Source organism: Triturus cristatus, chromosome 2_2 (genome assembly GCF_964204655.1).
Source record: "Triturus cristatus chromosome 2_2, aTriCri1.1, whole genome shotgun sequence".
In the NCBI taxonomy this organism is placed as follows: Eukaryota; Metazoa; Chordata; class Amphibia; order Caudata; family Salamandridae; genus Triturus; species Triturus cristatus.
In genome coordinates, this window is record NC_140582.1 from 1,244,164,954 (window position 1) to 1,244,191,408 (window position 26,455).

At 53.0% G+C, this 26,455-nt stretch overlaps 1 protein-coding gene across 1 annotated transcript; it reads right to left on the bottom strand.

Moving 5' to 3' along the window:
• Nucleotides 1-3,021: 3,021 nt before the first annotated feature.
• LOC146863498 (uncharacterized) lies at nt 3,022-25,773 on the bottom strand. The gene is made up of 4 exons (XM_085643379.1): nt 25,619-25,773; nt 12,671-12,780; nt 9,444-10,195; nt 3,022-3,286 (listed from the first exon to the last, which is right to left on the bottom strand). The coding sequence occupies exons 2-3, from the start codon at nt 12,741-12,743 to the stop codon at nt 9,471-9,473; spliced, it is 798 nt and encodes a 265-aa protein (XP_085499505.1). The 5' UTR covers nt 12,744-12,780; nt 25,619-25,773; the 3' UTR covers nt 3,022-3,286; nt 9,444-9,470.
• Between the last annotated feature and the right edge of the window lie 682 nt (nt 25,774-26,455).

Sequence of the window (26,455 nt, forward strand, 5' to 3'; positions counted from 1 at the left end):
AGAGGAGGTGCAGTGATCACCTTTACTATGGGTGTCAAACACGAGCAGTGTGTGGGATGGAGCGGTGAGAGGTAGAGGAGGTGCAGTAATCACATTTACTATGGGTGTCAAACACGAGCACCGTGCGGGATGGAGCGGTGAGAGACAGACGAGGTGCAGCTATCACGTTTACTACGGGCGTCAAACATGAGCACCGTGTGGGATGGAGCGGCGAGAGGTAGAGGAGGTGCAGTGATGACGTTTACTATGGGTGTCAAACACGAGCACTGCGTGGGATGGAGCGGTGAGAGGTAGAGGAGGTGCAGTGATCACGTTTACTATGGACGTCAAACATGAGCACCATGTGGGATGGAGCGGTGAGAGGTAGAGGAGGTGCAGTGATCACGTTTACTATGGACGTCAAACATGAGCACCATGTGGGATGGAGCGGTGAGAAGTAGAGGGGGTGGAGCGATCACGGTTACTATGGGTGTCAAATATGAGCACCGTGTGGGATGGAGCGGTGAGAGGTAGAGGAGGTGCAGTGATCACGTTTACTATGGGTGTCAAATATGAGCACCGTGTGGGATGGAGCGGTGAGAGGTAGAGGAGGTGCAGTGATCACGTTTACTATGGGTGTCAAACACAAGCACCGCAAGGGATGGAGCGGTGAGAGGTAGAGGAGGTGCAGTGATCACGTTTACTATGGGTGTCAAACATGAGCACCGTGTGGGATGGAGCGGTGAGAGGTAGAGGAGGTGCAGCGATCCCGTTTACTATGGGTGTCAAACACGAGCGCCGTGTGGGATGGAGCGGTGAGAGGTAAAGGAGGTGCAGCGATCACGTTTACTATGGGTGTCAAACATGAGCACCGTGTGGGATGGAGCGGGTAGAGGGGGTGCAGTGATCACGTTTACTATGGGTGTCAAACATGAGCGTTGTGTGGGATGGAGCGGTGAGAGGTAGAGGAGGTGCAGTGATCACGTTTACTATGGGTGTCAAACATGAGCACCGTGTGGGATGGAGCGGGTAGAGGGGGTGCAGTGATCACGTTTACTATGGGTGTCAAACATGAGCGTTGTGTGGGATGGAGCGGTGAGAGGTAGAGGAGGTGCAGCGATCACGTTTACTATGGGTGTCAAACATGAGCACCGTGTGGGATGGAGCGGGTAGAGGGGGTGCAGTGATCACGTTTACTATGGGTGTCAAACATGAGCACTGTGTGGGATGGAGCGGTGAGAGGTAGAGGAGGTGCAGCGATCACGTTTACTATGGGTGTCAAACATGAGCACCGTGTGGGATGGAGCGGGTAGAGGGGGTGCAGTGATCACGTTTACTATGGGTGTCAAACATGAGCAGCCTCCACCCACAGGCTGCTATTGGGGCGCAGTCCACTTCAAGCAGTCTGAGAGTCCTGTAACTCTCACTTCAGGGGCAGCCACCCTCCTGCTGTGATCAGTGCCCTGCAGCCGCCCCTCCCTCACCTGGTACAGGCTGCTATCAGCCCATTATCATCTGGACATTGGGGCGCTGTCCACTTCAAGCAGTCTGAGAGTCCTGTAACTCTCACCGCAGGGGCCATCTCACCCTCCTGCTGTGATCAGTGCCCTGCAGCCGCCCCTCCCCACCTGGCACAGGCTGCTATCCGCCCATTATCATCTGGACATTGGGGCGCTGTCCACTTCAAGCAGTCTGAGAGTCCTGTAACTCTCACTGCAGGGGCAGCCACCCTCCTGCTGTGATCAGTGCCCTGCAGCAGGCCCTCCCCCACCTGGCACAGGCTGCTATCGGCCCATTATCATCTGGACATTGGGGCGCTGTCCACTTCAAGCAGTCTGAGAGTCCTGTAACTCTCACTGCAGGGGCAGCTACCCTCCTGCTGTGATCAGTGGCCAGCAGCAGCCCCTCCCCCACCTGGCACAGGCTGCTATCGGCCCATTATCATCTGGACATTGGGGCGCTGTCCACTTCAAGCAGTCTGAGAGTCCTGTAACTCTCACTGCAGGGGCAGCCACCCTCCTGCTGTGATCAGTGCCCTGCAGCAGGCCCTCCCCCACCTGGCACAGGCTGCTATCGGCCCATCATCATGCTGTATGTCGGCCTCATTACCACATATAGAATGATAATGGGCCTCTCTGCAGTGACAGCATTGGCTGGGCCTCCTCCCTCCAGAGCCCATGGCAAGCTGCTTCTGTTTATGGTCTCCTGTCACCTCACCAGTAGGGTGACCAACTGACATGGAGGCAAATTCTGGACATGGGTGTAAAAAATTCAGGACAAAGGGTCAAAATTCAGGACAAGACTTCAGGACAAAGGGTCAAAATTCAGGACAAAAACTCAGGACAAAAGGTGAGTTTTACAGACACATCGAAGGAGAGGCCATACCCCACTATTCTATCAATGCGTTTATTTACTATTTTCTGCATAGTAATATACGTTCACTATGGTGCAATCGACTATCTGTTCCTCAGTGCACTCAAATAGCCGGTCATCTGAGCCCTCTCAGTGATTAAAGAGTAGGGCTGTCTCGCAGGCTTCTCTGGTGTTGTAACCCCACAGACCTCGCCATTAGGAGCTAATAAAGAAATGGTCGGTTAAGCAAAAACAGCGTGTGAGGAGGTGAAGCAAAGGTGACGAATAATGTTTCTGTATCATGCTCCTACGCCATATCTTTACTTCAGAGGAAAAAATAATGACACGCAACCCAAATAACTGGAGGAAGGTCTGTTACCGAGAATGATTTCAAAGAAATGTATTTCCGTTTTTATGGGTCACTCGCCGGTGTCTCCGGCCATTTCACACAAAATGTAGCGCGCCTTGCAGTGATGACGCACAGCCTTTCAAAGCGCCCTCTATTGTCTATCAGAGAGGGAACGGGCTGGCGCTTCGAGGATAGGGAGAGGACAAGCAGCGCGAAAATCTGTTTTACCTGCGAATATTTCACCAATATTAGACGCTGGATACAGGGCCCACTGTAATTCAAAGCCATCTTAAAGTTATAGGCTCGCGCATCGCACAGGATGTCTGTTATCAGGACAAATGTTGACACTTCAAGCACCCTTTATTTGAAACGGATTATGGATAGGTTGTACAGCTGCAGAGTATTCGTGCATATACAGCGAGCAGCAGAACAGGAGCTTTCTCCCAGAGGGTCTCAGTCGGTTTGTAAAAATCAGTCCTCCAATCAGGAACTGGGTGTCTTAGAGGGTCTGTAACATTTCCGGATAGAGTGGTGTCCAGCGTTGAACTTCCTGAGGCGTGGCTTTCATCCAGACCCTTTAAACATCTGTCCTATTGTTGTGGCATTCTAGTAAAATGAATAAAAGAAACAGGTGTCAGCTGTAAACTAACTTTACGCCCCCAGTCAGGCAGCAGATACAACAAACCACAACACAAACACACGTTTATATATTTCATTGACCTTCAGCTGCTCCCCCTGAGCAGAGCTCTCTGATCGTGAAGACGTCTTACATGGAATAATAATAAAGATACATAATATAAAGTCATTTTGTTGTTATTAAAAGAATCATCCAGTGAAGAGGAAGAAAAGGGTTCACTTTCCTCAGCCCCCCACCTCTAACAATCACCAAGAAGAGACATGGATGAATGTTTGTTTGATGACATCACCTGGGATTTTGGGTTGACCTGTATTCACAGGATAGACTCCTTCAAACAATGCAAACTCTAACCCTCAACAAAGTTTAATCCATAACACGAATCCTGAGACGCCTAAATAAATAAAAGGGGTGACCCAGAGAACGATGTCACAAAGCACCTCAAAACCCTAAATGACATCATCATACAAAGGGACAGTCTAGACGGAATAGTTTCTGACAGGGAATTTCCATTTATAGTCATAACCACAGAACAGTCCCGCCCACATGCGGGGACCCCGGAGCACTTTTTCACGATATATCTTCCTAAGTGTAGATGTTCACGTTTCTTCAGGAAGGCCAGAGAGTCACTTAGGAATGACCAATATTAAGACGAGGCTACAGGACTGGTCTACAATGGCCCAATTCTTCATCTTGTCCTTAAAAAAGGGGCCAGGAGAATTATATATGCGTATAACTTCATGATGTTTTAATACAACAGCATAAATCTCTTTCACAAACCCTGTTTTGATAGGGAATAAAGAGTAAGGGAAACAGGGCAGAGTAGCCCCATAGGCTGTCATTATATGAACTGCACCTTTAAGAACCCAGAGAGCACCAGTATCCCATCATGCTCAGCTTTTGGCAGTTGCTTCAGTTCCTTTTAAAAGTGATGAGTGATGATATTGAGGTCCCATGGTTACTCCAGCAGGGAGGAGGGAGGGTTGCTTAAGACTAGAACGGAAGTTCCCTTAATAGAGAACTGGAGTTACAGGTAAGAAACGATTCCTTCTCTGGTGGGGGATTTCATTTTATAGTCATGAGCACTGAATAGAGTAGCAAGCCCACCTCCACAGAACGCGGTGGAGAAGACAGAGTGAACTAAGGTAGCCATTTAAGGAAATAGAATTCTGAGAGAGGTCTGTTCTACTTGAGCGTCTGCTCTAGCCTCCAACTCTAGGCAGTAAAGTTTGGTACATGTATGGACAGATCTCCACGTGGCTGCTTTGCAAATATCCGGAATAGGGATATTCCTCAAGAAAGCAGCGGTAGCCGCATAAGCTCCAGTGGAGTGCGCTTTAGGTTTAGCTGCTAGCGTCTTTTCAGCTTTTTGGTAGCACAAAAGGATGCAGGAAATTATCCATCGGGAGATGGATTGTGTGGAAGTGACTAAACCCGTACGGACCGAACCCTAGTTGATAAATAATTGGTACTTTCTGCAAATGTCCCTTGCCTTATCGAGATAGAATTTCAAAACTCTCCTCATATTCAGAGGATGAAGAGATCTTTCAGCTGGAGTAGAGAGGTTCTGAAAGAATGTTGGCAAGGAGATTGTTTGATTAACATGAGTGGAAGACTGTATATGGTTTGTGAGAACAAAGCACTTAGATCTCGCTAACGTTCGTGTATGCGTCATGAGGAAGGAGGTTTCAGGGCTGCTTACGCTGTGTGCACATTGGGTGGAGTAGTCGAAGCATCCTATTTACCAGGAGTCAAGTCTGCACAAGTAGCAGAATTGATAGCTTTAATTAAAGAATGCAAAATTGGGAAAAATTGGAAAGTGACCATATACACAGACAGTCAGTATGGTTTTGGGGTTGTGCATGACTTTGGCCAACTCTGGATGCAAAGGGATATCTTGACTTCTTCAGGAACCCCTATTAAAAATGGACATTTTGTAAAAGAGTTACTTGAAGCAATTCAATTACCAAAAGAAGTGGAGTGGTCAAGTGTGCTGCTCACCAATCTGGAAACGACAAAGTGACAGCTGGTAATCATTATGCCGACCAAGTTGCCCAACATTGTGCCAAATACAAAATGGCAGTAAACAAGCAAATTGATGCATTTGGAATAAGTTGCCAACTTATGCTGCTTGGGGGTGTAGGAACCTGGGAGGAAGTGAGAGAGTTACAGAATGAAGCGGAAATAAAAGAAAAGGCAGAATGGGAGAAAATAGGGTGTCAAAGAAGAGCTGACGATGGTGTAATAATTTACCTAGATGGGAGACCCTTGTTACCTGATTGTAGGCTTGCACCCATGGCTAGCATGTATCATGGAGATACACGTATAGGCAGAGATGCGATAAGACTGTTTAGACAGGATTGGTTTAACGCAAGGTTCAGGAGCGTAGCAGAGAGATTTTGCCAGAGATGCTTAATTTGTCAACAAATTAACTGAGGCAGGAAAACTATAGTTTGTCCTGGATAGATTGGAAAAGCTGAAGGCCCATTCTTAAGACTCCAAATTGATTTAATTCAGTTACCTGTTTGTCGGGGATTAAAATATGTCCTTGTCATCGTTTGTTTATTTTCCAAGTGGGTGGAGGCCTACCCCACCAGAAGGAATGACACTTTAACTGTGGCCAAACTCCTGTTGAGAGAACTCATTCCTGGTTCGGGTTTCCAGTAACGATTTAATCAGACCAAGGGTCTCATTTTTATAATGAAATAATTTGATTAATTTGTGAAGCATTCAAAATTGAGCAAAAGCGGCACTGTGCATACGGCCCAGAGGCTTCTGGAGTGGTAGAACAACTGGTACAATAAAAGCAAGACTGGGAAAGGTGTGTGAATCCACCCCACTGAAGTGGCCTGATGCTTCGCCTCTTGCCCTGATGGGACTCAGAAGCATACCAGATAAAAATACCGGCTCGAGTCCCCATGAGATACTCATGGGAAGGGCAATGAGGCAAGCATGTGTACCTGGACACAAGCTGTTCAATATATCTGATGATTTAGCATTGGAGTATTGCAAAGAGACGGCTGATCAAGTGCGTTCTCTCTCTCACCAGGTTGGGGAAGACGCTGCGACCAGACAGTCGACTAAAGCACATGATCTGGATCCAAGTGCTTGGGTAGCGATAAAAGATCACACCCGATAATCGGGCATAGCACCAAGGTGGGGAAACCACATCAAGCAATACTGGTTACCACCACAGCTGTGAAGTGTGCAGGTTTGCCTAACTGGATTCATGCCAGCCATACCAAAAGGGTAACAGAACCCGACGAAGCAGAGGCTGAAGGCTGTACAGCTGAAGGATCACGAGAAATAGATCCTGAAGTAGCTGATGAAGATCGACCAAGCACCAGTCAGGATGACTGGATTCCAGTAGCAGACATACCTGAAGTAACAGTGAGAACAAGAAGCCAAACTTATTTAGACAGACAGAGTGATAATGAGGATGAGACAGGAATAGAAGAACTCACTCAGATTACAGAAAACAAAGCGCCTAACCAATCTGAGGAGGACCTGATAAGGAAAGAGCAATAAGCTCAGGCAGAAGCAACCCAAAACAGCGCTGCTGGGTCTGAGGAGGGACAGATAGGCATTAGAGATAACGCACAGGCAGAAGACAATCAAGAAATGATAAGACCTGAGCAGGACCAGTTAGGTCAAGTTCAGGAAGAAGAGAAAGAACAAGGCCAAAATAAACAAACTCCTGAACAGGGTCAGAATAGGGTAGAAGAACGCATCCAGGCAGAAACGGCAAAGGTAATAAGCCCTGGACAAGGTCAGATAGAGAGGAATCCTGACGACGAAAATAATCAAAGTGTGTCACCAGTCAACGAAAATAAAAGAACAATTGGAGAAGGCGAAAGCACAGTGCCAGCTAAAAGGCTCAGAAAGGGTGATACTTGGCCGAGTTTTATCAAAAGACTGAAATATCGCCTCAAAACAATAAGTGAGGAACCAGAACAAGTAGACGAAGTAACCAGTCAATCTGGACCCTCGACAAGTAACCCAAGAAGGAGAAGTCCACATTTAAAAAGACTGAATAATAAATTCAAGGGTCCTGAATGGACATATGTAATTCTTGAGGATTTCGAGAATTTGGAATTAAGTGGAGACAGTGATGAAGAATTGAGTGCTGATCAAATTGACTAAGAAGTGAGACCAACTTGAAATATAATATCACACTTTATATTCTGTGTAAAGGTCACAAAGAGGGGATTAAATCTCCAATAGTCAGAAATGGGTGATAATAGAGCGGCTGAAAAATCGAAACAAAACTGTATAAAGACATGTCGTAGAATATGCATATGTAGTATTTTGATAGCGCTTATAGCATGTTAAGGACTGACAATAGCCGTACCCTATTTAATGTCTGCAAAGAAACAGAATGACACTAGTACACGTGGAAAGGTAGCTAACCTTAAACAAGGCAGAGTAGAATTAGAAGCACCAGATGAGATAGAATTACACCACAGTACGAAGAGGAATGGGACAGATCTGAAGGTTTGCTAACCTGTTAGTACACTATGTAGAAACTATGGAAGTTAGTGATTGTTATGTATGTATGAAATTACCGACATCAGTAGCGGAAGGAGTGACATATCATCATTTACCCCTGATATACAGTATTTCATGTAGTATATTAGCTAGTTTATTTTATACAACTGGGAAGTTACAATATTATTATTCTAACTTAGATGTGATTTTTTCTGAAATTCCCCTGCGTAAGAATATGGGAGGGCAGAGATTGTGACCCCTGGCCTCTGGGTCGGGAGGACAGCCCCATAAAGATAGAGATCTGCATTCTGTAACCTCATGGCAGACAGGACGGGAATTTAGGGGACACATCTGTGGTCCAAAGGAATACCCTTTGATCCTTCCCCCAGCTTCAAAGGCCCAGTGGGGTATAGCTGCTACTCAGTGCCACCTCACCAAGAGGAGAGATCCACTTGTGGGGACATAGGACCGGAGAATCTGGTCTGCGTGGTGCACATTGCCAAAGGACTCTGTTGCGCACATGGAGGAAAACTGCTTGTGGAAAGGTCCTGAATAGTGGCTGGTCTGGGCCGACAACCTGTTGATGTGTGGCAACCTGAAGTGGGCTCACAAGGACCAGTTGGCTTGTTCTGCTCTCTTAGAGGTTTCCAGGGATATCACATCTCATACGAGGGGCCCACACCATCTACCGGTGACATCTGGAGAGCGGTGCCCTCTAAGTGCCCGCATCACCTGCATGATTTCCAGGGAGGAACGGAATTGCAACTCTACTTTGTGTGCCCTAAGGTGTCTGTGCAACTCATCTCATTGTGTGCCAGACCCTGTGCCCGGATTGCCATGGCATAGCCCAAATCAAAGTGTAACTGATGGGATGCCTCCTCAAGCTGATAGGCTCCCCTGTGTGTTGCTTCCCATTCACTGCGTGGGCCCTCACTGGCCCCATCATGGTGGACCAACTGCCTTCTCCCCATCTGGCCTTCCAAAGACTTTGTGGCACAGCGTAGGAGAGAAAGGAATTGAATAGGCCAGATAGACACTTCTGAGAAGATTCGGGAGCAGGTCAAGAGAGTGCATGACCTCCCTGTGCTTCGCAGAACTGGGCTTGTGCCAGAAGGCCCTGGTGGACCCCTATGTCACTTAGGGAGGGGCGCCCACCCTTGATTGGTCCTTAAATGTATGTAATGCAAGACCTAGTGGTCACAAACAGGATACCCACAACTCTTCCAGGACATCTATGTCTAGTGTTTCAAAAGTAAACCCCGCTTTGGTGTTTTATTTCTGAAAATCAACAAATAAAGACTGCGGCAAGTGCTGTTTTAATTACATACTGCTCCTGCCTTGTAAGAGAAACTGTCACCCAAGGTCTGGCACCCCTGCCAACATCTCAACCTATTCCCCAATCAGCTGCCATTAATGTGCCAAGGGGTGCTTGTAAAAAGGGAGCCTTGTTACTCATTAGGAGGAAACAATGATGTTTGAGAACAGAGGATGGATGGAGTGTGTTGGCTACACTGACATTAGCATCTGTGCATTTCGAAAACTAACTGTAGGAAAGTTGACTGAATAACTCAAAGGCAAAGCTGAACTAAGAGCTTCTGTGGAAAGTGTTAGAGACGGGCGAGGACATGACGTCATACTTACATAGACAAGGGTGGTGGGGTGTTCTCGTCACTGAGCTGTGAAGTCCATGAATTTAAACAAGTTACTATCACCCCGATTTTGGGCTCTTCCAATCCAGTTGTCGCCCCAAGTTGGCGGAGAGGCCGTGTAGATCTTCCCGCTTGAAATGGAGACACCCCAAAGGTTGCCGTCAGGAGTAAAGGACATAAATCGGCTTAAATTGATCCATCCACCTGCTCCGATGGCCTGGCTTCTTGCAATCCAGTTGTCTCTTCCACCCTTTGGAGGACTTCCTTTTACAAATCTATCCTCAGCAGTCACTGCGTGCAGGATCCCTTGGGGGTCGAAGAAGAGGGCGTGAAATCCATCCCATCCGCCATGACCAACTTTTTTACCTAGTGCGTCCTTCCAAGCCTGGTTTTCATTGATCGGCGGGGGGCCTGCGTAGAGCTCACCTCCATGAGTGACGGCATAAAGATCTCTTGTACTCGGGTCGAAGAAAAGGCGCTTGAATAGATCCCAGCCTGCTTTCCCTACGCGCCTTCCAGGACCTTGGAACCAGTCCCTGGATGGATCTGACGGCATGGGACCGCCATACAGCTCAGAACCTCTCACGACATACAGAAATTTATATCGTCCGAAGAGCACATGGTTTACACCGCTCAGCCTCCCCACAACACGAGCGTTGGAAGTGTAATCATAGCCATTATTTGGGGGTGGGGGCGGTCCCTCCCTGCAGACGCCCTGATTGTCCACAGTGAAAAAGGTCACACCTGAAAAGCAACAGAGAGAGTTATTTGCACCGGATATCTGTTCTCAGCAAACATGAACACATTCATAAGGGCACCCCATAATACTGAACACATTTGTTATTAAATTGTCAATTACATTAGGAAAACTACAATAAGTGCCAAGCAGCCATGTTTGCATTAGGGTCCACAGCTATGTCAGGGATGATTGAACAAGGTGATGATACATGGTCCAAAACAAGTGCTTTTGGTGGGTGAGAGCTCAAGACGGGAGATCCAGGCTCCATGTCATTCGTAGTCTACAATACAGCTGTGAATCCGGGAGGCCTTTCACCCATGGAGCAGGTCCGCACAGGATTGATGGAGAGCATAGTGATAGATGAGAAAGGACTGGAAGCGCTAATCGAGGGTCACAGTGAGAAAGTATGTAGGAAAGAAGTCACAAGGTGCTATAAGGACCAGGTCAACTGGAAATGTGATAAGGAAGAGAGGGTCGGGCATAAAAGAGGAAGAGACAAAACAGAGGTAGGCAATGGAGAGGGTGAGAAAATGGACAAAGGAAATACAAGAGATAGCATAAAAGAAGAGCAGAGAGAAATACTGCACAGGAGATAGGAAAAGCATAATGAGAAGATATCGATGGGATGGGAGAGGAAAAGTAGGAGATAAGTGACAGAGAACAGAAAGAAAACTGCTGGGAGAAGAATGGATAAGATGGTCAGATATAATGAAAACTGCTGGGAGAAGAATGGATAAGATGCTCAGATATAATGGAAAGGAAGAGAGAGGAAGCAAGAGGTAGGAAGGGGGTGAGAAAGAGAAGGAGCAGTGGATGCACTTTTGTCAAAACTGTAGGAAGGGCGGGCCCAATGTTGCATACCCTGACAGAAGTCTGCACCAGGAAACCGACTTAAAATAGGACAAACTCCCCCGGAGTACTGATGGCAGGGACCCTGTAGTGGGTAGACCACCGCCTATGATAGACTGCAGGCAGACGAGGCCCAACTATTACCTCCACTATCCAGGGTTTCTTATAACGGTTGTATTGGTAATAGTGGCGTAACAATAGCCCCTGCAGCCCCTGTGGTACTGCGGGTCCCTGGCCTTACAGCTCCTGACAGGCTCAGAGCATGGGGGCTCCCTCCATATACTTTGCAGGGGGGGCCCTCAAGTTTCTCTACTCCACTGCCCTTGACCTGACGCCAGCCTGCACCTCGGTTAGAACATGGTCCTTGTGCACACAGCCTTGGAGTCGATTTAATATAATTTTGCTGAGAATTTTGCCTGCTCCATCTGAAAGGGAAATATGCCTTAGTTGAAGGATAACTACGGTCTCCTTTCTTATAAATGGGTACCAGGACCACAGATCACCAGGAATGCGGAATAACATGGCCTCTATGGCACCCACTCCCTGGGGCCTCTATGGCACCCACTCCCTGGGACCTCTATGGCACCCCCTCCCCGGGACCTCCATGGCACCCCCTCCCCGGGACCTCCATGGCACCCCCTCCCTGGGACCTCCATGGCAAGCCCTCCCTGGGACCTCCATGGCACCCACTCCCTGGGACCTCCATGGCACCCACTCCCTGGGACCTCTATGGCACCCACTCCCATCATCAGCCCACACAGGATGACAATCATCAGCCCACACAGGATGACAATCATCAGCCCACACAGGATGACAATCATCAGCCCACACAGGATGACAATCATCAGCCCATACAGGAGGACAATCATCAGCCCATACAGGAGGACAATCATCAGCCCATACAGGAGGACAATCATCAGCCCACACAGAATGACAGTCATCAGCCCACACAGGATGACAATGGGCGGGTGCGGCTGCTCTTGTCCTCCAAGGAGTGCGAGGCGCCCCCATCAGGAAGCCGAGGCTTCTCGCAGGGGATCAGCGCCGCTCCCTGCAATGCCCAAATTACGGACAAAAGGCACCCGTAAAAGGGGTCATCTCGGACAATGGACATGAGATCCAAATCACAGACGGCTCGTGAAATTTACGGACGGTTGGTCACCCTACATCCTGTGCTGTTCTCTTCTTTGTTCTTAGCAGATGTCTATACTCTCTCCTATAGGTTTGCAGGAGCCATTCACTGCCACTCCCTGGTGGCGCCGGATAAAAGCCTGTAAAACTTTGTGCATCATGTTACGGCATTCCTTATATTACCAGCGGGGGCAACTGTGCCCGCTTGGACCCCCTTCACTGTTAATACTGGCTGCGACCACAGGAGGTTCAATCCATGAACCGTTAAATCCTACATAAGCAATAATTTCAGGTCAGCGTCCTCTGGGGCATTAAGGGTGCTGGGTCCATATCTTGTCATGATTGCATTCAATAGAGGCATTTCACTGAGATATGTCTCTATACTCCATCCAGTGCTTCTCCTGTTATGAAGGGTCTCCTACTGCTCGTCACAGTGACACTACATTAGAAACGTGCTGATCAGTGCCCCCCACCATCGGCCTCTGTATCAGGTCACTTACTGAAGCCGGAACTGGCATTTACCAAGATGGCAAACATGAACCCAAGGGTGAGAAGGTGTGCTCTGAACCCCATGATGGTCTCGGGGTGCTCCGCTACCGGCGTCTTCTTCCTGTGTGGAAAAGAGAAAAATGTCTGTCACTCACTGACTGCACTCCGCCGCTTACCGAACTCCAGTGTTTGTCACTTGGCGGGGTTCTGCGTAGCGAAACCCCGCGAACTACGCCCAGGCCTAGTGTGAAGACACTACATAAGAACATTAGCATGAGAGGAAACGGGTCCATGTTTGTTGATTTTTAAAAACTGTGACATGGACATGTGAAGTGAGACAAGGCGCAGAAATTACAGATCAAACTTTCTAATCCTGCGATTCAAGCTTCTCAGAGTCCGTGATTTTATCGCATCAGATAAGTAGTGACACCCTCGCATATAATATTCACCCGCTGCGATAAGTAGCGCCTATCACTAGTTTGGGGGGAATAATATGCAGATTTTGGTGTGTAATGCACCTGCAGGGCACTGCATCTCTACAATGTAACATCGGTCTCTGCACCCTCAGGGCACTGCATCTCTGCCCTCTGCCTCCACACCCTCAGGGAACTGCATCTCTACACTGTCACATCTCTGCCTCCGCACCCTAAGGGCACTGTAACTCTACACTGTAACATCTCTGCCTCCACACCCTCAGGGCACTGCATATCTACACTGTAACATCTCTGCCTCCACACCCTAAGGGCACTGCAACTCTACACCATAACATCTCTGCCTCAACACCCTCAGGGCACTGCATCTCTACACTGTCACATCTCTGCCTCCGCACCCTAAGGGCACTGTAACTCTACACTAACACCTGTCTCTGCACCCCCAATGCACTGCATCTCTACACTAACAATAGTCTCTGCACCCGCAGGGCACTGCATCTCTACACTGTAATATCTCTGCCTCCACACCCTCAGGGCACTGTATCTCTACACTGTAATATCACTGCCTCCGCCCCCTCAGGGCACTGTATCTCTACACTGTAACATCACTGCCTCCGCCCCCTCAGGGCACTGCAACTCTACACTAACATCTGTCTCTGCACCCGCAGGGAACTGCATCTCTACACTAACATCTGTCTCTGCACCCTCAGGGCACTGCATCTCTACACTAACATCTGTCTCTGCACCCGCAGGGCACTGCATCTCTACAATGTAATATCTGTCTCTGAGCCCTCAATGCACAGCATCTCTACAATGTAACATTGGCCTCTGCACCCTCAGGGCACTGCATCTCTGCACTAACATCTGTCTCTGCACCCTCGGGGCACTGCATCTCTACACTAACATCTGTCTCTGCACATGCAGGGCACTGCATCTCTACAATGTAATATCTGTCTCTGAGCCCTCAATGCACAGCATCTCTACAATGTAACATCGGCCTCTGCACCCTCAGGGCACTGCATCTCTGCCCTCTGCCTCCGCACCCTCAGGGAGCTGCATCTCTACACTGTAACATCTCTGCCTCCGCACCCTAAGGGCACTGCAACTCTACACTGTGTTAGAAAAGGTAGATGGACCGGGAGGGTCGGCCGGGGTCAGGAGGAGAGGTCTCCGGGGAGAGCCGTCTCCAGCGATCGTACAGACAAGTAACTTCCCCCCCACAGACAGATACCACACACGGATAAGGTTCAGTGTTCTTTATAAGCACTTATTTAAGGTACGGTTAAATGGTACAAGGAGGTCTGGACTCAGGGGTCCCCTCGATTAGAGTCTCACAAGGTAGAGAAGGGGGTAGCGGGACAGTCTATTTACCAATCAGGTAGTTCGGATGAGGTGATGATGAGCTCACAATCCTCGAGCTTGGTGGTTAGGTGGTATGGGCCGCGGCAGCGCCAGCAGGTCCCGGTGTGGATGGTCGATACAACGGGCCGCGGCAGCGCCAGCAGGTCCCCGGAAGCTATACGGTCCGCGGCAGCGCCAGCAGGTCCCGGTGAGGATGGTCGTTACAACGGGCCGCGGCAGCGCCAGCAGGTCCCAGGAAGGTGAAGGTTGCAGAAGGCCGCGGCAGCGCCAGCAGGCAGGACGATGGTTCACAAGAGCGGGCTACGGCAGCGCCAGTAGACCGTCAGGGTTGAGTTCACTCGGTGTCTCTCGACTCCAGGATACAACTGCCTTCCTGCTCCGGAGCTGCCTCAGTTATAGGGCTGGTGCCCTTTGATGTCCGGACCCTCGCACTTGGAGGTCGGAGGGTCCGGGATGAAGGTGTCCAGACACCCAGCAGGGGGTGGAGCCAGTGCCTGGGGGAGCTGGGAGCGATCGGCACCTGGCGGGGGAGAGCCCTTGACACTTCGTTCTCCCATTGACCTGCCAAGTGGTCCGCTCACCTCCTGGGTGGATGGTGGTGCCGGGATGTCGGGGCCGGCCAGGCCCGGGGTTAGGGTCGAGGGGAGGCCATGCGGCCGCGTGGTGCAGGGCCCAAGATGGCGGCTTGACCCGGCCGGGAAGCCGGTGGGGCCGGACCCCGTGATGAGTAGGGGTCCGAGGGCAGAGGGTCCGTCGGGAGACGGGGTACAGGTGCTTGTTGCGGGGATATGCCAGGTGGGCCGGGGTTCGGGCCCCGTCGAGCGGGGAGGGAGCAAGCCGTCTGTGAGGCCTGTCCAACATGCGTCCCCCCCAGCTGAAGGCGGGGAGAGTCACCCATCTCCTTGGGGACTCTCTTCGTCGAGGCGGAAAAAGCGGGACAGGCCATCTGCGTTGGCGTGGTCTTGGCCTGGTCGGTGCTCCACGGTGAAGTCCATTCCCTGCAGGGAAATGGACCAGCGCAAGAGTTTTGGGTTCTCCCCCCGCATCTGCATCAGCCATTGCAGGGGTCGATGGTCGGTTTGTACCCGGAAGTGGGTACCGAAGAGATAGGGTCGGAGCTTTTTGAGGGCCCACACTACTGCAAATGCCTCCCTCTCGATGGTGCTCCAACGCTGTTCTCGGGCCAGGAGACGTCGGCTGATGAAGGCCACCGGCTGGTCATGACCTTCGGGGTTCAGCTGAGAGAGGACGGCCCCGATGCCGTGGTCGGAGGCGTCGGTCTGCACCACAAATTCCCGACTGTAATCGGGGGCCTGGAGCACCGGGGCGGTGCACAGGGCGGCCTTCAGCTCCTCGAAGGCCGCTTGACAATCAGGAGTCCAGTTGACCCGCTTCGGCTGGTTCTTGGATGTGAGACCCGTGAGGGGCCCCACGATGCTGCCGTAGTCCTTCACGAACCGCCGGTAGTAGCCGGTGAGCCCCAAGAAGGCTCGGACCTCGGTCTGGGTGACGGGGGGCTGCCAGGACTGGATGGCAGCAATCTTAAGTTGTAGTGGGGCCACCAGCCCGCTCCCCACTTGGTGCCCAAGGTAGGTCACAGACCCTTGGCCAAGCTGGCACTTGCCGGCCTTAATGGTGAGGCCGGCCCGCTGGAGGGCTTGCAGGACCTCTTGGAGGTGACGGAGGTGGTCGGACCAGTGGCGGCTGTATACAGCGATATCGTCCAGGTAGGCAGCGCTGAATTCTTCAAGCCCTGCCAAGACCTGGTTCACAAGGCGTTGGAACGTGGCGGGGGCATTCTTCATGCCAAAGGGCATGACCTTAAATTGATAGTGGCCATCGGGGGTAGAGAAGGCTGACCGTTCCTGAGCCCTGGGTGTGAGGCCGATCTGCCAGTAGCCCGCCGTTAGGTCGAAGATACTAAGGTAGCGGGCGGCCCCCAGCCGGTCGATCAGCTCGTCTGCTCGGGGGATGGGATGAGCGTCGGTCCGGGTGACAGCGTTCAAGCCCCGGTAGTCGACGCAGAATCTCAGTTCAGGGGCGGAGCCGGGGGCAGCGGCCTTGGGAACTAATACGACCGGACTGGCCCAGGGACTGTCCGAGGGCTCGATGACCCCGATCGTGAGCATCTTGGCCACTTCCTCCTGTATGCAGGCCCGTACCCGATCTGGTACGCGGTAGGCCCGGTGCCGGACAGGGGGACTGTCCCCGGTGTCTACGTCGTGCAAACACCAGGGGGTGACCCCGGGGGTGAGGGAGAACAGGGCAGCGAACTGCAGCAGGAGGTTCCGGCAGTCCTGGCGTTGCTCTGAAGTGAGGGCGTCCGAGAGCCGGACCCCGTCCACGGAGCCGTCCTTCTCCTGAGTCTTCAGGAGGTCCGGGAGGGGCTCGGAGTCTTCTTCTGTGCCACTGTCTGTAGCCATCAAGAGGCTTAGTTCGGAGCGCACAAAGTGCGGTTTGAGCCGGTTGGTGTGGAGGACCCGAAGGGGGTTCCGGGAGGACCCCATGTCGATGAGGTAAGTGACGGGGCTTTTGCGCTCGACCACTTTGAAGGGCCCCATCCACTTATCTTGCAGGGCACATGGTTCGGTGGGGGACATCACCCATACTTGCTGCCCAGGCTCGAATTCAACGGAGGAGGCATTGTGATCATACCACCTCTTCATGTCCTCCTGGCTGGCCTCGAGGTTCGCCTTGGCCATCTCCCTGAAGCGCCGGGTCTGGTTTCGTAAGGCCAGGATGTATTTGAAGACGTCTGGAGGGGTCGTTAGGGGGGCCATCTCCCAACCTTCCTTGACTAGGCTGAGGGGCCCTCGCACAGGGTGTCCGTATAGGAGTTCAAAGGGGCTAAAACCCAGGGACTTCTGGGGCACTTCCCGGTAGGCGAAGAGGAGGCACGGGAGCAGTACATCCCACTGGCGACGGAGAGGTTCTTCCAATCCCCCAATCATCCCTTTGAGAGTGCGGTTAAAACGCTCCACTAGTCCGTTCCCTTGGGGGTGATAGGGGGTCGTGAATCTGTAGGTGACCCCGCATTGTTGCCAGAGGGACTTCATGTACTTTGATATGAAATTCGTGCCTCGGTCGCTGACTACTTCTCGGGGGAAGCCTACCCGGGAGAAGATCCCCATCAGGGCCCGGCCAACCACTGGAGCGGTCACTGTCCGTAGAGGCACCGCCTCGGGGTAGCGGGTGGCATGGTCCACTAGTACCAAGATGAACCTGTGTCCTTGTGCCGTGCGGGGGTCCAGAGGTCCCACAATGTCTATCCCCACCCTCTCGAACGGGGTGGTGACCACCGGGAAGGGTTGTAGAGGGGCCTTCAGCTTCCGGCCACTCTTCCCGCTGGCTTGGCATGTGGGGCACGATCGGCAGTGGTTCAGGACGTCATTCCTCATTTTCGGCCAAAAAAAGTGGGTCACCAGGCGACTGTACGTTTTGTCCTGGCCCAGGTGTCCAGCCAGGGGGACATCGTGGGCTAGGTCGAGCAGAAAGTCTCGGAAGCGGAGCGGTACCACCAGAACTCGACCGGCCCCCAGCTCGGCGATTCTTTGCTCGCTGTAGAGCAGGTCGTTATCCCAGTAGACCCAGTGGGTTCCTGTGGTGTCCCCGGCGGTTTGGGTGCTGGCTTGTTGGCGGAGTCCCTCGAGGGAGGGACAGGTCTTTTGTTCCTGGCGGAACTGTTCTTGGGTGGGCCCCCCTTCTTGCCGCCACTGAGCCAGATCCGGAAGGTCCTGGTGTTGCGCGTCTTCCTCGGTAGTCGGGTCCGGGAGGTCGGACTCGCCGTTGTCCTCTGCGGGGGCAACCGGGGGCGGAGGTGCTGGCCATTCGGTTTCTTCTGATCGGGGGGCGGCACGGGCGGCCATGGATCGGGTGGTTATGCAGGCCCAGTCCGGGAGGCCCAGCATCCCCAAGTGCTCTCTTCTCTCGACGGTGGCCCACGGGGAACTCTCGAGGTCATTCCCCAGGAGGCAGTCCACGGGGGCATCGTCCCGGACCGTCACCTTCAGTAGGCCGGAGACCCCTCCCCATTCAAACGGGACGCAGGCCATCTTACACATGCTCTCAGAGTTATCTGCCGAGCGGACGGGGCAGAGAATGTTCGGCAGGATCTGCTCGGGCTTCACCAGGTGACAGCGGACGGCCGTCACGCTGGCGCCGGTGTCACGCAAGGCCTCGGCTCTCTGTCCATTAATGGTCACCCACTGACCATATTTTCTGGTGTTGGCGGGTAGGGGAGCCCGCGGAACCATGTCCCTTCCCCCTAAGCATGCCAGGACCATGGCGGCCGGTTCCCACCCTTGCTGGTCCGGCTCATACTCCTCGGGTCCCTCTGATGATTGCTCTTCCCCCAGGGCAGCGGCAGCTACCTGGCGGGGCTTGGGTGGTTGGTTTAGCGGGCAGTTCGGATCGTTGGCGTAGTGGCCTAGTCGCTGGCACCGGTGGCACGTGACGTTGGCTCGGTACCCAGGCCGCAACGGGGGGTTGCCCCGGCCGGCCGGAGGTGGGGTGCTGGCCACGGGTGTTGCCGGTAAGGCGTCTCTCCCTCGCCCCTGGCCCCCTCCTCCTCCCCGAGGACGGTGCTGGCCTTGGTTGCTTCTGTTCTGGTCGTGTGGCCCTTTCCGGCCCACTCGGGTGCTTTCCCACCGGTCGGCTTCGGCGGCGAGCTGCCGGGGGTCAGTCAGCTTACTGTCGAGTAGGTGCTGCCTGAGCTCGACGAAACAGTTGTTTGATAGGTGCTCCCATACCATAAGGTTGAAGAGTTGTTCGTAGGTGGTGACCTGATTTCCCTTGATCCAACCCTCGAAGGCCCGGCTGAAATAGTTCACGTATTCCACCCAAGTTGTACCTGGGATCCGGGTGCAATCTCTGAACCTCTGGCGGTACATCTCGGGCGTGAGGCCGTAGCGGGTGAGGAGGGCAGCCTTCATGTGGTCGTAGGACGACATTTGGTGATCGGGGAGCTGCAGCAGGGCATCGCGACCCTCGTTGATGAATCTCCCCCAAAGTCCGGCTCCCCAATCACTCCGGTCGATCCGGTGGGAGGTCATTGCGATCTCATAGGCTTTAAACCACTGTTGTATGTCGTCTTCTCGGACATACTCGCGGACCACATCCTTGGGGATGTGAACTTTTTTCTCAATAGGCCCCGGGGTGTGTGGTCGCTCAGGCACCCCCAGTTCCTTATTCTGTTTGCGCAGTTCTATTTCCGCCAGTCGGCGCTCGTGCTCGAGCGTTATTTTTTTCTCTTCCAGCTCTCTTTGTCTCTGCTTTTCTTCTCGTTCCTCTCGAAGCCGCATATGCTCGAGGTTGATTCTGTTCAGCTAACTTAAGTTCCCCATCCATCTTGAGTCGTGCCATCTCTAATTCGTGTAATCTGACTCTGTCTCTTTCTCGTATCTCCTCCTGTGAGAGGCCCGTTCCCCGCTCCTCGGGAGCCGTGGCGTTCCCCTCTGGTGTGATGCTGTTTTGGTCTGGTGTGACGCTGTTTTGGTCGGAGGGTCCTGTGACCCCAGTTTCTGTCCATGACTCAAGAGCGCGCTTTAGATCATCCTTGGTACTCAGGCCGGTGGTAGCAATGCCAAGTTCTATGCAAAATTGTCTCAGTTCGCGGTGGTTGTATTCTTCTAATTTCTCCATTTGGAACTTCTCGGTGGAGCTGCTATCTTTGGTCGACATCGTGCTTTGTCGTGGGGTGAGCTACTATCTGTACGATTACGCGTTGATTCGGATCGCGCCGCTGGCCACCAATGTTAGAAAAGGTAGATGGACCGGGAGGGTCGGCCGGGGTCAGGAGGAGAGGTCTCCGGCGAGAGCCGTCTCCAGCGATCGTACAGACAAGTAACTTCCCCCCCACAGACAGATACCACACACGGATAAGGTTCAGTGTTCTTTATAAGCACTTATTTAAGGTACGGTTAAATGGTACAAGGAGGTCTGGACTCAGGGGTCCCCTCGATTAGAGTCTCACAAGGTAGGGAAGGGGGTAGCGGGACAGTCTATTTACCAATCAGGTAGTTCGGATGAGGTGATGATGAGCTCACAATCCTCGAGCTTGGTGGTTAGGTGGTATGGGCCGCGGCAGCGCCAGCAGGTCCCGGTGTGGATGGTCGATACAACGGCCCGCGGCAGCGCCAGCAGGTCCCCGGAAGCTATACGGTCCGCGGCAGCGCCAGCAGGTCCCGGTGAGGATGGTCGTTACAACGGGCCGCGGCAGCGCCAGCAGGTCCCAGGAAGGTGAAGGTTGCAGAAGGCCGCGGCAGCGCCAGCAGGCAGGACGATGGTTCACAAGAGCGGGCTACGGCAGCGCCAGTAGACCGTCAGGGTTGAGTTCACTCGGTGTCTCTCGACTCCAGGATACAACTGCCTTCCTGCTCCGGAGCTGCCTCAGTTATAGGGCTGGTGCCCTTTGATGTCCGGACCCTCGCACTTGGAGGTCGGAGGGTCCGGGATGAAGGTGTCCAGACACCCAGCAGGGGGTGGAGCCAGTGCCTGGGGGAGCTGGGAGCGATCGGCACCTGGCGGGGGAGAGCCCTTGACACTTCGTTCTCCCATTGACCTGCCAAGTGGTCCGCTCACCTCCTGGGTGGATGGTGGTGCCGGGATGTCGGGGCCGGCCAGGCCCGGGGTTAGGGTCGAGGGGAGGCCATGCGGCCGCGTGGTGCAGGGCCCAAGATGGCGGCTTGACCCGGCCGGGAAGCCGGTGGGGCCGGACCCCGTGATGAGTAGGGGTCCGAGGGCAGAGGGTCCGTCGGGAGACGGGGTACAGGTGCTTGTTGCGGGGATATGCCAGGTGGGCCGGGGTTCGGGCCCCGTCGAGCGGGGAGGGAGCAAGCCGTCTGTGAGGCCTGTCCAACACACTGTAACATCTGTCTCTGCACTCTCAGGGCACTGCATCTCTACACTGTAACATCTGCCTCTGCACCCTCAATGCACTGCATCTCTGCCTCCGCACCCTCAGGGCACTGCAACATCTCTGCCTCAACACCCTCAGGGCACTGCATCTCTGCCTCCGCACCCTGTTGGCACTGCAACTCTACACCATAACATCTCTGCCTCAACACCCTCAGGGCACTGCATCTCTACACTGTCACGTCTCTGCCTCCGCACCCTAAGGGCACTGTAACTCTACACTAACACCTGTCTCTGCACCCCCAATGCACTGTATCTCTATACTAACAAGTCTCTGCACCCGCAGGGCACTGCATCTCTACACTGTAATATCTCTGCCTCCACACCCTCAGGGCACTGTATCTCTACACTGTAACATCACTGCCTCGGCCCCCTCAGGGCACTGCAACTCTACACTGTAACATCTGTCTCTCCACCCTCAATGCACTGCATCTCTACACTGTATCATCTGCCTCCGCACCCTCAATGCACTGCATCTCTGCCCTCTGCCTCCGCACCCTCAGGGCACTGCATCTCTACACTGTAACATCTGCCTCTCCACCCTCAGGGCACTGCATCTGTACACTGTAATATCGCTGTCTCTGTACCCTCAGGGCACTGCATCTCTACACTAACATCTGTCTCTCCACCCTCAATGCACTGCATCTCTACACTGTATCATCTGCCTCCGCACCCTCAATGCACTGCATCTCTACACTGTAACATCTGTCTCTGCACCCTCAGGGCACTGCATCTCTGCACTCTGATATCTTTGTCCCCGCGGTACACTGCATCTCTACCCTCTGGTCAATCAATCAATCAGTGCGCGATAAGCGCGGCTGCTCACCTGTGAGCGTCTCAAGGCACTGGTAAATCCCCCTCTGTGCCCTCAGTGTACTGCAGCACTACCCCCTGGCACCTCTGTACCCTCATTGAATAACTCTGCACAGTGCAGTGACATCACCTATGTGGTTTTAGGACATATGACATTCATTACTACAACTCACAAGTGAGCCACTTTACTAACCGGGGCCAGAAGGCTGCTTGCCCTAAACACGCTGTGTGTGTAGGACAGAGACATTGGAAGGATTTTTGTGGCCCTGGGTGAAATGTATTTAGGGGGTCCTGGGCCCAATGTATTTTGTGGGCCCCTGTCTGAAACCGCATTGAATTTATGATCCAATGTCAGCTCTTTGCTGCCCTCTTTGGACAGGTCACTCAAAGTGCACAGGTGCACTCGTCTAAATCCTAAATGTTTTTACATCTAATATTCATGGAAAGTGACATGTTTTAAATATTGCAACAGCAGCAGCAGCTCACCAATGTTTGCAAATAATCTGTGACCCCCCCCCCCCCCACTTCTCACAAGCGAGGTCCTATTTTGATCTAAAAGAAACTTTAATGGATGTTCCATGAAACAAACACAGAATTTCTCAGCAAAATGTCTGTATTAAACTCTCACACATCACCCACATTAAAAATAAATTCAACGAAAATGCTAATCTCTCAGTTATGTTATATGGTATTTATAGAGCGCCGCTGTGGCTCCGAGGAGCATCATGGCGCTATAGATGACGGAGTTGCAGGTATAGTGCAACAGCTACTGAGAAGAGGATTGAAAGAGTTCGATCAAGGCTCTGCGTCGGGCATCCGAAGAGGTGAAAACCCAGGTTTTAAGGGACTTTCTAAAGAGGGTTTCTGGCTGGATGAGGCGGAGGTTACAGAGCTGCCTTTAGGTGTTTAATCAGTGTGCCGACAGTTCGCAATTTCCGACAGCGGAACGGGAATTGTCGCCCACGTTTCGCAGACACAACAGGGGCTCCAAAGGCCAGCCTTTTGGTCAGTCAAGCTCTGTGCACCCTCTCCCCCACCCCTCAGGGCCCTCCGGCGGGGGCCATCTTGGCGTAAAGGATGTGGTGAAAACTCTCAGAGGTGTCCGGGGACTCTGGACATGCACGCGCCGCTCTGGCTTTCTACAGCCCGCTGGAGGGGAGAAAAAGAACCGCGGCCTCGTTTCGTCAGGGGTGGCATTTTATAGGAAAGGGGGTGGAGAGGATAAAATCAGGTGCCCCCTAAAAAACACCTGGTGGTTGGAGACAGGTAACATTTTCGGGGGGTATAAGGAACAGCTGTGTTGGCATCTTGCATGAGGATGTTCAGACAGGAAAACACGGTTCCATAACTGCAAACACAACCAGAGACACTGCTCACACCGCATTTAAAAGGCAGCAATATAAGAAGTGCAGGAAGCGGAGCCAATGAAATACAAGAACAACGAACTGCGGGCAAGGAAAGAAAAACACCCTGCGGGTTAAAACGGATTTACGCAAACTTAAGACTACACAACGAGGACAGAGATATCCATAGATATATGTATCTTTTTTTTACAACACAAGAAAAGGCCCCGACAACCTATAAACTACCATAAGGACGCTATAGAAACGCTCCCACCGGACTGGGAAGAGACCCCCGGGATGGATACTGGGAAGAGACCGCCCCGAGAAGGATACTGGGAAGAGACCGCCCCGAGATGGATACTGGGAAGAGACCGCCCCGAGATGGATACTGGGAAGAGACCGCCCCGGGATGGATACTGGGAAGAGACCGCCCCGGGATGGATACTGGGAAGAGACCGCCCCGGGATGGATACTGGGAAGAGACCGCCCCGGGATGGATACTGGGAAGAGACCGCCCCGGGATGGATACTGGGAAGAGACCGCCCCGGGATGGATACCCGGAAGAGACCGCCCCGGGATGGATACCCGGAAGAGACCGCCCCGGGATGGATACCCGGAAGAGACCCCCGGGATGGATACCCGGAAGAGACCCCCGGGATGGATACTGGGAAGAGACCGCCCCGGGATGGATACTGGGAAGAGACCGCCCCGGGATGGATACTGGGAAGAGACCCCCGGGATGGATACTGGGAAGAGACCCCCGGGATGGATACTGGGAAGAGACCCCCGAGATGGATACTGGGAAGAGACCCCCGAGATGGATACTGGGAAGAGACCCCCGGGACGGATACTGGGAAGAGACCCCCGGGATGGATACTGGGAAGAGACCCCCGGGATGGATACTGGGAAGCTGCGGCCGTGAAGGATGGGGGGAATGAATACTAGTGTCAAGCGCCGCTGCCGCTTTGGTACAGGGGCCCGGGGCCCATATTGCAGCACCGTTGGCCCCCAGTAACAAAACCGACCCCTGCCCTTCCGGCCCACCAGGAATGAGCCCGGTGCCCGCTGCAGGAGTGTGCTGTGATGCACATAAAACATTCCTCCGCAGCAAATGCAAAGCGTCCCGGCTCCACTCTTACAAATAAAGCAAAGCCATGAAGAGTTACGAAGCTGCCGCAGCCGCGAGAGTCAGGTCAGCCGCGCTGCTTCCACCCAGACTGGCGAGGGAGCCGCAGACTGAAAAGTAAACTAGCAAGACCACTCGCCTTGCTTAAGGCCCCCCCCCCCCTCAAGTAGATACCAAAACCAGGCCAGAACTTGAACCCTCATACTTGCACCCACTCGACCAATCTCCCCCAAAGAGCCCGGGGTGACCGCCTTGTGCAAACAATAGACGCCCTGATCAGATCACAGCAGCGGCCACCAAACAAGGCAGACAAAGGAAAGAAACCCGCCTCGGACGGCCACAAATTAAGCCTCCTACCAGAAACGCCAGCACTTGAAAAACAAGCGCGCGCGCCTCGCGATAAAAGGGGGGGGGGGGGCAGAGCACACAAAGCACAATGTGAAACCAGACAACCTGGGATTAATCCTGGCTTCCCCACTTTAACCAAACTGTGCGATCCCAGACTAACAAAAATGTTTGCAAGCAGCCGTGGGATCCACTATGCTGGTCAGCTAAAAATCGAAACCCTTCTGGTATAAATTTGAGAGTTGCATAAACCACACAGAAGACCCTCAAAACTGCAAATACTGAAGACTGATCTCCGCCAAAAAGTGTAGAACACTCCAGGGGCCTTCAAAAAGGAAAACCCTATACGATCCCCCCTGAAGATGCGCCCCTGGGGACAGGAGCCGGGCCAGCAGCGAGCACCAGGGGGAAACGCAGCCGCTGAGGCCGGGAGAGCAGGAACGGATTCAGGGGACTCCTTTCGTCGTGTTCCCGCCTCTGCAGGGACCCAGGAGGGGTGAGAGCCTCTTGGAGAGATGCCAAGCAGGGCACCGGGGTGAAGCGCTGCCGCCGCCCCTGCGTGACCCAAGCACACTCATTTGTTTCCAGCATGGGTGGATTGGGGGGGGGGGGGCGCAGGGCACATACCTGAGTTGATGCAGAAGGCCCCTCTCTGGCGACAGTGCCCTTCTGTGCTTCACCCTCGTGATCCTTCTGCCCTCCTGAGCTGGGAAAAAAGATGGAGAAACCAGTCCAAAGGGGCCCTTTTAAAGGGCGTCTGTCCCTTACGCCCCGCAGCTACCTGGGGTGACGTCAGACGTCCGAGCAGCTACCTGGGAGCGGCGTCAGACGTCCGAGCAGATACCTGGGGTGACGTCAGACGTCCGAGCAGCTACCTGGGGGTGACGTCAGACGTTGCTCGGCTGCGCCTCCTCACCCCCAGTGTGAACCTGGTGCCATCAGGTGAGCACGTGTCCGTGGCACAGTATAACAAGCATTGGCATAGCCAATTGGTCTCCACTTTCGGACCTTATAAGTGATTAGTTATCCATCAGAATATCCTTATATGGTCCCAAAGTCGAGACCTATTGGCTATGCCAATGCTTGTTCTTTCTTAAGTAGTCATGTACAGCAAACATCTATCTTTCTTTCGTTCTTTCCTCCATTGCCTGCCCCTCTTTCTTTTCATTTTTCACTCTGTCTATGTTGTTCTGTTCATTCTCCTGCTTTTCGCGGGCTCATCTGTGGCTCATCCGACTTTTGAAATAAAGCGCGTCAGCAGGAATCCCATGTCCTGCAGCAAAATACATCCACGCGGGGGAGACTTCCGGTCGCTCGCGCGGGGCCCTTCGGTGAGATGTCGCGCGGGGCCCTTCGGTGAGATGTGAGCCTTTAAACGGGGATCTGCCAAATATACAGCAGGCACCGCTGGCTCTCACACATTCTGGGCTGAACAACTCAAAGCCCAAGTTTGAACCATTTCCG